This window comes from Piliocolobus tephrosceles, chromosome 9, assembly GCF_002776525.5.
Source record: "Piliocolobus tephrosceles isolate RC106 chromosome 9, ASM277652v3, whole genome shotgun sequence".
Classification (NCBI taxonomy): Eukaryota; Metazoa; Chordata; class Mammalia; order Primates; family Cercopithecidae; genus Piliocolobus; species Piliocolobus tephrosceles.
Genome location: NC_045442.1, coordinates 10,960,949 through 10,973,475, shown reverse-complemented (window position 1 = coordinate 10,973,475; position 12,527 = coordinate 10,960,949). Strand labels below are relative to the sequence as shown.

General features: G+C 42.3%; 1 protein-coding gene across 1 annotated transcript; it reads left to right on the top strand.

The window, feature by feature from the left end:
* The first annotated feature begins 4,046 nt into the window (after positions 1-4,046).
* Positions 4,047-10,201, top strand: DMBT1L1. Its single transcript, XM_023224282.2, has 5 exons — positions 4,047-4,459; positions 6,417-6,772; positions 7,316-7,348; positions 9,438-9,591; positions 10,159-10,201. The coding sequence occupies exons 1-5, from the start codon at positions 4,047-4,049 to the stop codon at positions 10,199-10,201; spliced, it is 999 nt and encodes a 332-aa protein (XP_023080050.2).
* Positions 10,202-12,527: the final 2,326 nt, after the last annotated feature.

Sequence of the window (12,527 nt, the reverse complement as noted above, 5' to 3'; positions counted from 1 at the left end):
TATGTATGTTTTATAAATTTATACTTAGGTATTTCTTTTATTTTTTATTTTTTGGGGTGATTATAATTGACACTGTGTTTTCCATTTTAGTGTCCACCTGTTTGTTCCTAGTATAGGGAAATACAATTGATTTTTATGAGTTTTCATGAATTTTTAATTAAAATGAAATTGACCTTTTATTGTTTGGATAAGTGTGTGTGCATGAGAGAGAGAAAAAAAGAGAGAGGAGAAAAACAGAGAGGAGAGAGAGAGAGAGAGTGTGTGTGTGTGTGTGTGTGTGTGTGTGTGTGTGTGTGTGTGTGTGTTCTGGCCTGCTGGTTAAAGATATAAATTCTAGGGTACTCCAGACCTAATAAGTCAGGAAATATTAAGTTTAATGTTTTAAATGGTAATTCACAGATGATAAATTCATGATTAATTTCTTGTGGAAATTAACCCCTAAGAACAAGTTAAATCATTTATTACGCTTGAATTTTGTTTAATTGAAATATGGCTTGGAACAGATAGCTCATCAGATTGAAGCATGAAAGTGATTTTCGGATTCTAGCACTGGCAACATCTGAACAAAACATCACAGTAAAAAACAGTAGCTGACAAAATCAGATAACTTCCACAAAGCAAGCTGGGAAGATTTGGCAGCCCACTTTCCTCTGGGTGGGTCTACTGCCAAACACTTGTAAATGCATTATTTACAACTTGGAGCCACGTCCTACCGTCCTACCGGCAGGCCCATGAGAAGCAAGCAGCCTCTCCCTGTTCCTGGGCCCCCCAATCACCACATGGTGAAATTGCCTTGATTTCCCAGGCCCTGCCCTTTGCCCTAGGCTGTGAAGTACTCTGCTGGTTGGGCTGCTTCCAGGGGCACATGTCGTGCCAGCCTCCTCTTTCGTTTTCCAATTAAAATCCCATTCCCTTAAAGCAATGGCTCTTAGAGAGAAAAAGTAGGATCAAAGGAACCCATGCTATGTTTAAATGACTGCCACGCTTTTACTCCAGCGTCAACATCTTTGTGGTAATGAAGTGAAGTATCTGTCTCATAGCATGCCTCTAAGGTCTTCTAATGAGGAAACTGAGAGGCATCCATGGTGTTTGCTTCCCCAGCCTCGACTGCACCAATGAATATTTTGAAATCCTGGACGGTCCTCCATCCTCAGCAAAGTCACTGGGGAGGACCTGCTCTGGCTTCCGCCCCACCTACATATCCTCCTCCAGCTCAATGACCCTCGTGTATTTCCGAAGCTTCAATAACCTAGGAAAAAACTTCATTGCTTATTATTATTCTGCACCCAAAGGTAAGAATAGTGGTAAAGAGCAGCAGTTCCAGAGCTGGACTCTCTGGCTAGGTGCCAGTCACAGTCCTGTCATTCTTACTCTGTGACCTTGGGCAAGCAACTTGATCTCTCCCAGCCTGAATTCCTTTCCTGTGTAATGGGGACAAGGGACCCTTACTTTCCAGGTTTATTGTGAGGGTTGCCTGCAATTAGGTAAGTAAAACACTTTGCAAAGTGATGGCACGTCATAAATGTTTGATAATGGGCTGCTTTATCATTAGCTTTTTCATTTTACCTAAACATCTCATCACAGTCAGTCAATTAGAAAGTCATTTCTGAAGTTACTCTGAATCTAGTACTAGGTAGGTGTTTTAGGACCTGCGGAAGAAACTGTAGTCCCAGCCTGAGAGAGGCTCAAGTACAACCAAGAGGAAGTTTAAGGCAAATACATGGGGTATGCATAGAGGACAAAGAGAAACACTAGAAGAAGGCAAACAATAGGACAGATAAATATACCAGAATATACTAAATTGACATATGCATGCAACTCTGCCAAAGACATTAGGAAAGAGAGAGAGTGCAATATAGATTACAAGTATTAAGGAAACACTGAGGGGAAATGGCCTGTAATGCTGGCTAGACTATAGGTAGAGAAAGTGAGACAGCACATCAGGTGAGGGAACAGCATGGCCTAGAGATGGAATATATAAAGTGGGTGGCAAGAAAGCAAGAAGGCAGATGGACCAAGCCAAGGGTACCTGTTGAAGTGCAGGGTACTCAGGGTTAGACAATAATAACAACAACAGTGATCAAAATGCTCAAAATAACAGCTAACACTTACTGAATCCCTATTATATGCCAGGCAGCATTTTAAGCACTTCACATATGTTATCCTCACACAGACCCATGATTCTTCCCCTTTTACAGATTAGGAAACTGAGACTTAGGAGGTTCAGTAATTATCTGAGGTCCTGCATTATTCACCACTAAAAGAAAACAGGCAGAGCTCATGAAACTGCAGATACCTAGTATCCACTTTTTCCAAGACATAGTTTAAAATAGTCTCTTGTATTTTACCAAGTGCCAGGGTGACTCACTGAGCAAGCTTTGGGAACATGCTATAAAACACAAAGGAGATGCTCTATGTACCAAAGTAGATCGTGACAAATCACCATAATCCACGTTAAACAACTATTGACGATGTATTTCCTTGTATTTGCAGAGGCAGTGTCGCAGACTCCACATCTAATCAGTAAGTCGTGTTCATGCTATTACTCAAATTGTACTCCCTAATTTCTTCTTGTGTCCCCTCTCCCAGTGCTTTTACTCTCATTATTTGCTCTGTCTCTCATAGATGATTCCAAATTCCCTGTATAAATCTTCTGTAGATGAGAGATTCTGTCTGCACAGCTTTTGCATAAATATGATGCCCATTTACTCTGGAATCAAGTTATGCCTATCAGTGATTGAGTCTCTGTATATTGATAATTTTTTATTTGATCTCCTTTTTTGCTTTTATCAAAGCCAATGACTCACCTAATCAGATACTCCACTTTTAGGGAAAGTTAGTAAGGCAGAAGCAAGCAGAAGAAACAGCTGTTTTCCCCAGAAGGACACTGATTGTGACTGTTCGCATTTTTGCATAGAATAGCACAATTTGAATATTGTTATATTTATGGTAACTGAGCAGAAAAAGAGAATATTATTTTTGTTGGACCTCACACACCTGAGAAACATAAAGACCCGCATGAAAACAGAGTTTGATTTGGGAGCTCATATGTTATGAAGATTGCAGGGAAAAAGAATCAGCCAGAATCTTGGCATTTACTGAAGACTAATCTCAGAATGCTGCCTTCTTGACTTGCCTAAGTCATCCCTTCTTAATTATGGGAGTCTTCTTGTATTCACAGCCATCCCGACAGCAACACCCAGGACAGTAACAGCAAGAGCAGGTAAGCCCTGAAATGTATTTATTCATTTACTAAGTGTGTCCTTTCCTCTCAGCACCTGCATTTGTATCTGCACCTGTATCTGCTTCATGCACAGAAACTGGACCGACTGCAAATAGTTCATCTATTTGCAAACGGGACACCTGACTCTGCCCAAACTTTTAGAGCCATTCAAAACATTTGGGGTCTTTTGGCTCTAGCATCCCAAGATGAGTGAAGTTCATTTTTTGGTACCTTTCAAGGTCATCAAAGCCTGAGCAGCTTACAAGTACTTTCTAGTGGGGTTCTGTCTTTCCACCTTATGACCAGTACTGATCACAGTTAGCTCCCCATCCGCATCACCAATAGACTTTAGCAAAGTAAGTGGAGTGTCAGAGTCATTGCAGAGGCAGTGAGATAGAATAGCAGAGAAAAAATCGTGAACTTTGGAACCAGGAGATCTGACTTTACATCTGCTACTTACCAGATGTGGGACTGAGGGTGAATCACTTTGCTTCTCCGACTTTCAGTTTCCTCATAGATAAAATTGGTACACCAATACTCTTCTACTTACCTTCCTGAGTTATGATAAAGATGGAGGTGAACACACACACACGCACCACACACTTGGTAAAATCACAAATCACTGTGCAAATTATTTGTTTTTCTGCACTTAGCCAAAACAAATGGGCACATACCTCTGGGAAAACAGATACTCCATTAGTGGACTTCTAGTGCTACAGACAATCCTAATGGCTTTGCAACTTCCAACTAAAAGGTTGAATAGTTGACCAAGTACAAGGTTTTCCACTAGTAGAAGTAGCATGGGGTGGGGAGCTCAGCACTCATGGGAAGGGTGCAGTGTCCCCAGAGGACAACAGTTACCAGATCTCTCTCTGCAGGGGATTGGCCGGAGCTGCGGCTGGTGGGTGGCTCTGGCCGGTGCTCAGGACGCGTGGAGATTCTCCACCAGAGCGCTTGGGGCACCGTGTGTGACGACCTGTGGGACCTGAACGAAGCTGAGGTTGTGTGCCGGCAGCTTGGGTGTGGTCGAGCCATGTCTGCCCTTGGAAAGGCCCACTTTGGCCCCGGCTCAGGAGATATCTTCCTGGACAACCTCCAGTGCACTGGTGTGGAGCGCTACCTGGGCCAGTGTGCCCACTCAGGCTGGTCAGAGCACAACTGTGGGCACCACGAGGATGCCAGTGTCATCTGCTCAGGTATCTTCTCCCCTCTAATATGGGCACTGCCAGTCCCAGAGTGCTTCAAAAACCTCCCTGCCAATGTTCAGAGTCAGCCTGGAACAAAAACAGGATCCTCAAACATTTAGCATTCGATTTTTGCTGTAGCTTTTCTAACGTGGTTAAATAGAGGAGGTTTTTTCTGATAGCCTCCAGTATAAAACCTAATTTTCTAATTTGGTAGTAAGTATTACCAAAGGTATGTGTGCTTTACTGAAATATGCGAATAACATGTTTAATGATGAGAATTTTTTAATGCTGGGAATAAGGAGCTCATTGAAAGAGGCGGCCCTCAGTAGCAAGGCTGGGGGACTTCAGAGCCAGGAAGACTTGAGTCTGGCTTCCAGAGCCTGTGCTGACACACAGACTTTATGTGAGCAACACTCAAGCTCTCTCTTAAGCATATTGGTAATTCTCACTGCCATGTCCTCACTCAATCACACACAAATCTGTGCACTAACCTGACTTATTTCAATTGGCTTGTGACAATTTTAAAAATATATTCTGGATTTTCTTGTGTATAAACAGTTAGCTACGAGTAAGTTAGCCACCTCTGGATTGTCTATAAATAATCCTTTCTGATAATGAGATATCTTTTGGTAAACTAACAGCTGTAATACCTGATGTGACTTGAAAAAATCAGGAATCAGAACTCAAAGTAGGAGGGCTTGCTGCATAGAGTTACCCATGTGAAAAGCAGCTCAGTTGCACGTCAGTACCTGCTAACGATGACCTTTAATTTGAGGTGCATACTTAAAAACATTGTCTTATGTGTTGGTACATTCATTTGCCTGTTTACTTTGTGACGTCTTATCATGAGTGACATGTATCCTCGTGACAGCCTCCTGGGTATATGTTATTCCCACGTCTCAATCTCCCAGAGGATGATTGTCTAAATCTGAAGTCCCCCCAAATACGCCCAAAGTGAAACTCACCTGCTACAGAATTAATGGTTTAATTCAGATCATTCCAAATGTACCTTTGCATCTGGCCATTTTTACATAACTTGGTACAAACCAACAACCAGAGAGAAATTTACTTTCATTATCTGCAGATGAATCTGCTTCTCCCAGTACTATGTTTTTTAAAAGGACTAATTCTTCCCACATCAGATTAATAAACACATATAATGATGGAACTAAAACCTTCATCTTCCGTTGTTAAAGTCAAGGTTTCCAAAAAATAGTGACATACTTATTCTCTCTATAAACAGATGCTGAAGAATCACTCGCTAACAGTACAGGTCAGTCACATCTTTTGCTGTTGGGAGTTAAATATCAGATGTTCTTGATTTTGTCCTTAAGCTATTTGTTTTTTCAGTTCTAAGTTCACTCTTTATCTAAACTGCAAGGATTTTCACACCACTGAGATTCTATTAGAAAGTCTTATTGAAAAATATTTTTGATTTTTTACGTGTGATGATGATGATGATGATGATGATGATGATGATATGTGTGTAAGTCTATATTTTTTGGAGATGCATGGCCTTTTTGCATATGATATTCCTCTGGCTCAGGCCACTTTCCGAGCTCTTCCCCTGACTAGCTCCTTCTCACTTTTTAAAGAGGTGTCCTCCAGGCCCTTACTCTCTATTGTTCCCTTCATAGCATCCTGTTTTTCCCCTCTTTGGCCAATTTGTCACAGTGTGCAATCGTGCACTGTAACAGTGCCTACATTTGACTAATAAATAGACTCTGGGCTCCCTGAGGACAGAAATCACATCTCTGGTTTAGAGCTGTATCATCAGTGCTTAACATAAAAGACAATCAGTAAGTACTTAATGAAATTAAATTGAATGAAATTTAATAATTTAATGAAATTAAATGAAATAACTTAATGAAATTAAATTGACTGAAGACCTCACAACCTGCAACTCAGGAACACATGAGAAATCTAAGGAACAAGCCCCAAGGCTTAAGATTGGGGAATGTTCCTCCCTAACCGTCTCTGAGCTGGCACTGGTGGACCCAGGCCAGGTCTTTTGGGAACTCACATGCTGTGTCTTTGTCTGCAGAGGACTGGCTGGAGCTGCGGCTGGTGGACGGCTCAGGCCGGTGCTTGGGGCGCGTGGAGATTCTCCACCAGGGTGCCTGGGGCACTGTGTGCGACGACCTGTGGGACCTCAGTGAAGCTGAGGTTGTGTGCCGGCAGCTGGGGTGTGGGCAGGCTGTTTCTGGCCCTGGCAAGGCCCACTTTGGCCCAGGCACAGGAGACATCTTCTTGGACAATCTCCAGTGCTCTGGGGTAGAGCACAACCTGGGCCAGTGTGTCCACTTGGGCTGGTCAGAGCACAACTGTGGCCACCATGAGGATGCCAGTGTCATCTGCTCAGGTATCCTCTCCCTCCTCAGCCAGTGATTTCCGATGCTGCATTTGTGACATTTTGAAACTCTGCATCCTGGGTGGCATTTTCATCCATCCATCCATCCATCCATCATCCATCCATCCATCCATCCATCCATCCATCCATCCATCCATCCATGTGTCTGTCTGTTTCTCAAGCATCTCCTTTGGACACCATGGGCAGCTCTGGTTGCACAGGAAAGGTCGCTAATTATTTGGCATGAGCACCACCTGGGCACTACAATGTAAATTCTAGGGTCCTGCCCCCAGAGATTATGACTAAGTAGAAAAGGGGCTGTGGAATATGCATCTCAACAAGTAGTCCAGGGATTCTGCATAAGGAGGGCCAAGGGCAATCCAGCCCTGGCTGCCAAGGGGCAGAGTTGACCCAGCTGCTATTCCCCAGCCTCCTAGGCCGAGGACCCTGCCAGAGGAGGGTTGAAGTTGCCCAAGGGGTAGTTCTGGTACTCTGGGTTTCTATACCTTGTCACCCCAAAATAGATTAACCTGTTACCTTTCTTTATGCATTCAGATACCGAAGACCTACCTCCACCCACACCATCAGGTATGTCTGTATTTTTTTCTAATTCAGGCAACTTCCTAATAATAATAATAATAATAATAATAATAATGGCAGCAAATACCTGTAAGTGCTAAGAACCAGGCACTGTTCTGAGCCCTTCACATATATAACTCTTGCAATCCCCACAATAGCCCCTTGAGGCAGGTTCTTAGATTGTTCTTATTTTCCAGATAACCTGAGACACAGAATGTTAGCAAGGTGCCCAGGGCTAGCCAGGGTATCTGAACCCAAGCTGTCGATGCTCTTGGCCATCAATCTCATTTACCCATTCTTTGGCTCAGCTACACAAAGACCAAGGGAAACTACAGTAAACATGGGGAGACGTTTTGCTCAGATCATTGCTAATCATCAGGACAATCCTGCAAAAAGGCATTATCTATTATATTTTACAGAAGAGAAAATTGAGACACAGAAAGGTTAAGTAACTTTCTCAGGATCACTCAACAAGTTAATGACCCAAATTTTGACACTGATCAGTCTGGCCCCAAAGTACAGGCTCTTAGGGATCTTATGACTTTTGCCTCTTTTCAAATATCTTATAATTGAATTATTGACTAATATTCATCTGTAATTAAAACCAAATATTAGAAAAAACAGACCAACCACATGCACTGTGAATTCTGAAATGATGTTGAAGGTGATTGAAAGGTGATTTCACAGTTGAGGATTAGGGAGATCAAAAACCTGCCAAAGATAACTTGGTGAGAAAGTGGCAGGACTGGAATTTACAAAGCCATCTCTTGCCCTTTGAATGAACCTGGCTGTCCCCTACACAGCCTCAGTAAACAAAGACAAGCCACCAGCCATTGGCAGAAGCATCTCTCTTGGGAACTTGCCTGGAGAAGACCTCGATGTGTCCTGGTGTTCTTGGGGGAAGGCCAGATTTACCTATTGGGACCATGAGTGAGAAGGGAGGGATTGTCTAAAGTTAAAGGGTCATGGTTAGGGTCAAGGGCAGTGGATATTCCAATGAAGACTGATCTGTAATTTTCTCATTTTATGGATGGCAGGGAAATGAGAAAAATGAGATTGAGTGAAAGGAGACATTCTGGTTTTCTATTGCTCCCCAAAACTTAGCAATTTAAAGCAACCACCATTTAGATGCATGCCATGTCTTTGAGGGTCAGGAATTCAAGCAGGGCTCAGCTGGGAGACCCTTCTGCTCCATAGAGCATTGAGCAAGGTTGCTCAGTGGAGTTCATCTGATGACTGGTCTAGAGAATTCAAGACAGCTTCACTCATACGGTTGGTGCCGTGGTGGGGTCGGCTGGAAGGACAGGCTCAGCCACAGCCCTCTTCCTTTTTAGGTGGTCTCAGGTTACAAGAAATCTGATTCAAGGTTTTCTGCTTCTTTGTGTGAAATCCTGTTTTAAATACATACATGGATGTGTGTGTATCTGTCTATGCTAATATGACAATGTACATCAAACTATTAGATTTCGCTGTTATCTTGTTTAACCCTTATAAATCCAAAATCCTGCAAGTTCCAGTCTCAGACTAAATATCTGAGTTAAAGGGAACATAATCTACCGAGCAAAGGTGAGGAAGAGTACTTAAAGAAGGTGCTGGTCATAACATCCCCTAACAGATCAGTGTCCCTTTCCCGTTACCTACAATTCGTCAGAACCCAAAGTTGTTCTAGAACCTCTTGCTCCCCAAACCTCCCCAAACTCTCCCCTTTCCCAAGAACATGTGGCCTCTATTTCTTCAACTCTCCTTCCAGTCTCTCATTACTCTGTCCCTCCCCAGCAAGCAAAACCCCTATTTTAGAGAGGGGGAAAAAACTGTAAGCAGAAAGGACAAATTGGACGTTTTATCGGGTGCTGAGAGAGAGGGAAAAGCAGGGAACTTTCACACATTCATGCTTTTTGCTTCATCAGAATTAGATTGAATAGACTCTCCTTCCCAAGAAATATTTAAGCTAAAAGTCTGCTCAGGCAGTTTGTGCATGCCCACCCAGGCCAACTGGCGCCTCATTCCACCAGACCACTGCATGTAAGCTGGTCTTTATTAGGATTACACAGTGATGCCAAATGAACACACTCTGACACCATTTTTCCTGTTTTTTCAGGAGGAAGTAACTCTTGTGGAGGGGTCACTTCTAGTCTCTCTGGCTCATTTTCTAGTCCACAGTATCCAGAAAACTACCCAACAGACATCCAGTGTGTTTGGGAGATCCACGTGGATACAAAATTTCGCATAGAACTCATAATTCCAAGTTTGAAGTAAGAAAACTTTTAAAGAGAACGTTCTATGTAAATAAGAATATTGATTTGTGAAATTATATTAAAGATATTTCTTTTAGTGGGAAACATTTAAGAGTGAAAGCAGAAGAACCCAACATTCTATAGTCTTTCCAAGTCAAATTTTGGGTTAACTCTGTGGCACTATCCAATGAGTTACTTCTAAGTTGAAAAATACAATAAGTGATTTATTAACATATTTTGATAGTGTTTCTTTTTTTTTTTCTAAAAATATCACAAAAATCCTCAACAGCTTTGCCCTTATTGTACACTGGGTATCAGTATTTGTCCTCTGAGACTTTCTTATTTGAATCCAAATTTTAAACAGTAAGAGCATTTTCATACACGTATTAGCCAACTACTCCAGCTTTGGGACCTGCATCTTCCAAATGTTCTGCAAAGTCAGAGGAGACATTAATGTCACTGCTTTATCTCTGACATAAAGAGAATAAATATTACAAAGTCACTGACATTTTTATCTCTATGACATAAATTAACAGCTGACATTTTAATGCTGGCCCAGACTTTGCATGCTTTGTTATAGTCCAGGATTATACAGTCCAAAGATAGATGTCTTTGTCATCTCCATTAGAGATGAGGAGCCTGAGACTCAGAGAGGATAATTAATTTGCCCAAGGCCAGTCCATCTAGATCTGTCTGATGTCAATGCCCCATCTGTTCACCAATATGTGGGTCTGTAAAAGAGTCTGCATGAAGCCCTTCTTCTTGTGCATGACACACATCATGTTACAAACACAGCAACACTGTGGAATTCCATGATCATTAGCTCCAGGCATGCAATGAATTGTGTTCCATAATGACTATACCACAGCCGTGCACTAAGCCAAAAATGCCTCAGGACATGTTACCTTTGTTGACTAAAACCCTAGGGACACAATTAACCACAATGAGGAAAGGACCTTTAACCCACACCTCCGAATTCTATTATGTTATCCACTGTCTGTTCCTTCAAAATTGCTTCCCCTTACCTTCCTCATGAATAATTGCCATACTACAAATATTCTTCTGTATCCTGTCACCACTTTTATTTTGAAATCAAGTTTTTTCCTACCCAAGAATTCGAGTATGGCAATTATTGTGAAATACAGAAGTAGGAAAAATCTGGCTGTGATGTCTGTTACATGCTGATCATTGGGGTGATCTGACTGTTATGAATTTAGTTGCAGTGTAAACTAGTATTTCCTAATAGTAAAATAGTATTTCCTAGGTAGGTTATGATTGGCCAAAACCATTATAATTTTCAAAATTCTGTTACAAGATTGTAGCTGAAAGCCCCACACATTCCTTAGCCAAAGAAAACAGAGTTGTGATAGGTCATCTGAAAAACATTAATTAATATTTTACATTTCAGTGTGCAATTTAAACATAATCCAAATATTTAATCTCTATGATTGTCACACTTTTTTAGCATTAAATTCTAGGAAGTTTCTAATCTGCCACTACCCCTCCATGTCTATTCACCCCAGGCTGGAAGATATCCCTGGATGTCCCTACGACTCCGTTGAAATCTTCAATGGTCCCAGGATTGCCTCACTCTCCATGGGGAAGTTCTGTGCCCCTGAAACTGTGATCTTCTTCTCCTCCTCACACATCATGACAGTGGTGTTCCAAAGTGATTCCATGAAAACCAACACTGGCTTTTATGCTCTTTTCAATGCCATTCCGCAGGGTGAAAGGGAGTCAGGTAGAAAACTTCAAGTAGTTTTTGGTGGTTAAAAGACAGAACAGTTTCTAACTTTAGAGACTCCCTTACCAGTAGAGCTCTGGGATTCAGTCTTTTAAGACCCCTATACTTGGCTTCATTAATCCTACTCTATAGTTGCTAGATTTTCCCACCATGAAGGGCACATGGGAGCTACAATGAGGCAGTCATGTGCATTCTGTGTGTGAGTGGCCAGGCTGCTACTGCCTGCAGGGAAAAGCCGGGTGCTATAAAGGGTCTTGGGGCTGCATCTACTATCCACAGCCTCTTGGGAACTATCCGGAGTGCTGAAATGTGGAAGTTCAACACTTGTATGACAAGACTCCACTTCCTCCACGAGTTGGCCCATTTTACACCTTGCATACATTGAAACCTAGTCTCACCCAAATGAGAGGCTTGGGGATTCCTGTTAGCCATGACCCTGTAGGCAGTCATTCCAAAGCCAGGTCCAATTTGCACACTGCAAGCACACTGCCTGCCAACTGTGAGACTTCTGATGCTGAGGGGCCCCTGCAGAAACCCCAGTAATTCTTTTAGGTCACCAGAAAGTCAGATAGTAAGTCCCTGGATGTGGTTTGGGGTTTGCTTGTATCTGAATAAGGAAATTCCTTATATATTTCACCTTCAAAGCTATGTTTGAAACTCTGCTCTGGAGAAGCAAGGTAAGCTCCAACATTTGAAATACAGACACTCATTAACTCAAGACCACCATTTAGCCATTAAACAATAGTTACAGAGGCCCTATTATATACCAGGTCCAGTTGTAAGTGTGGGAGCACAGTACAGCTCCCTGTCCTCTTGGAGTTTATACTCTAGTGTGGACGTGGGTAAGCGCGAGAGGATCAAAACACAATAAACAAGGAAATAAACAAACTGGTTTTGAGGTAAGGATGATAAAGGACAAAGGTGAAGACTGGGAATAAGGAGCCAGGTTGGAAAGTAGAGGATTCCTGGAGTGGAGTAGGTGCTACTATGGGCTGGATGAGAACAGATGGCATCTCTGAAGACGTGGCATGTGATGAATGACAAAGAAAAGCATTACAGGCAGAGGAAAGAGTTGGGCATGTTGGAGCAACAGAAAGAAGGCCAAAGTAACAGAGTCAGTGGACACAGTAAGAGGAGGCTGTCCTTACAGTGCCTCCAGAGATAGCAGATAACTTTAATTGGCCACAGCCCTTCAATCCAGATAGAGCAT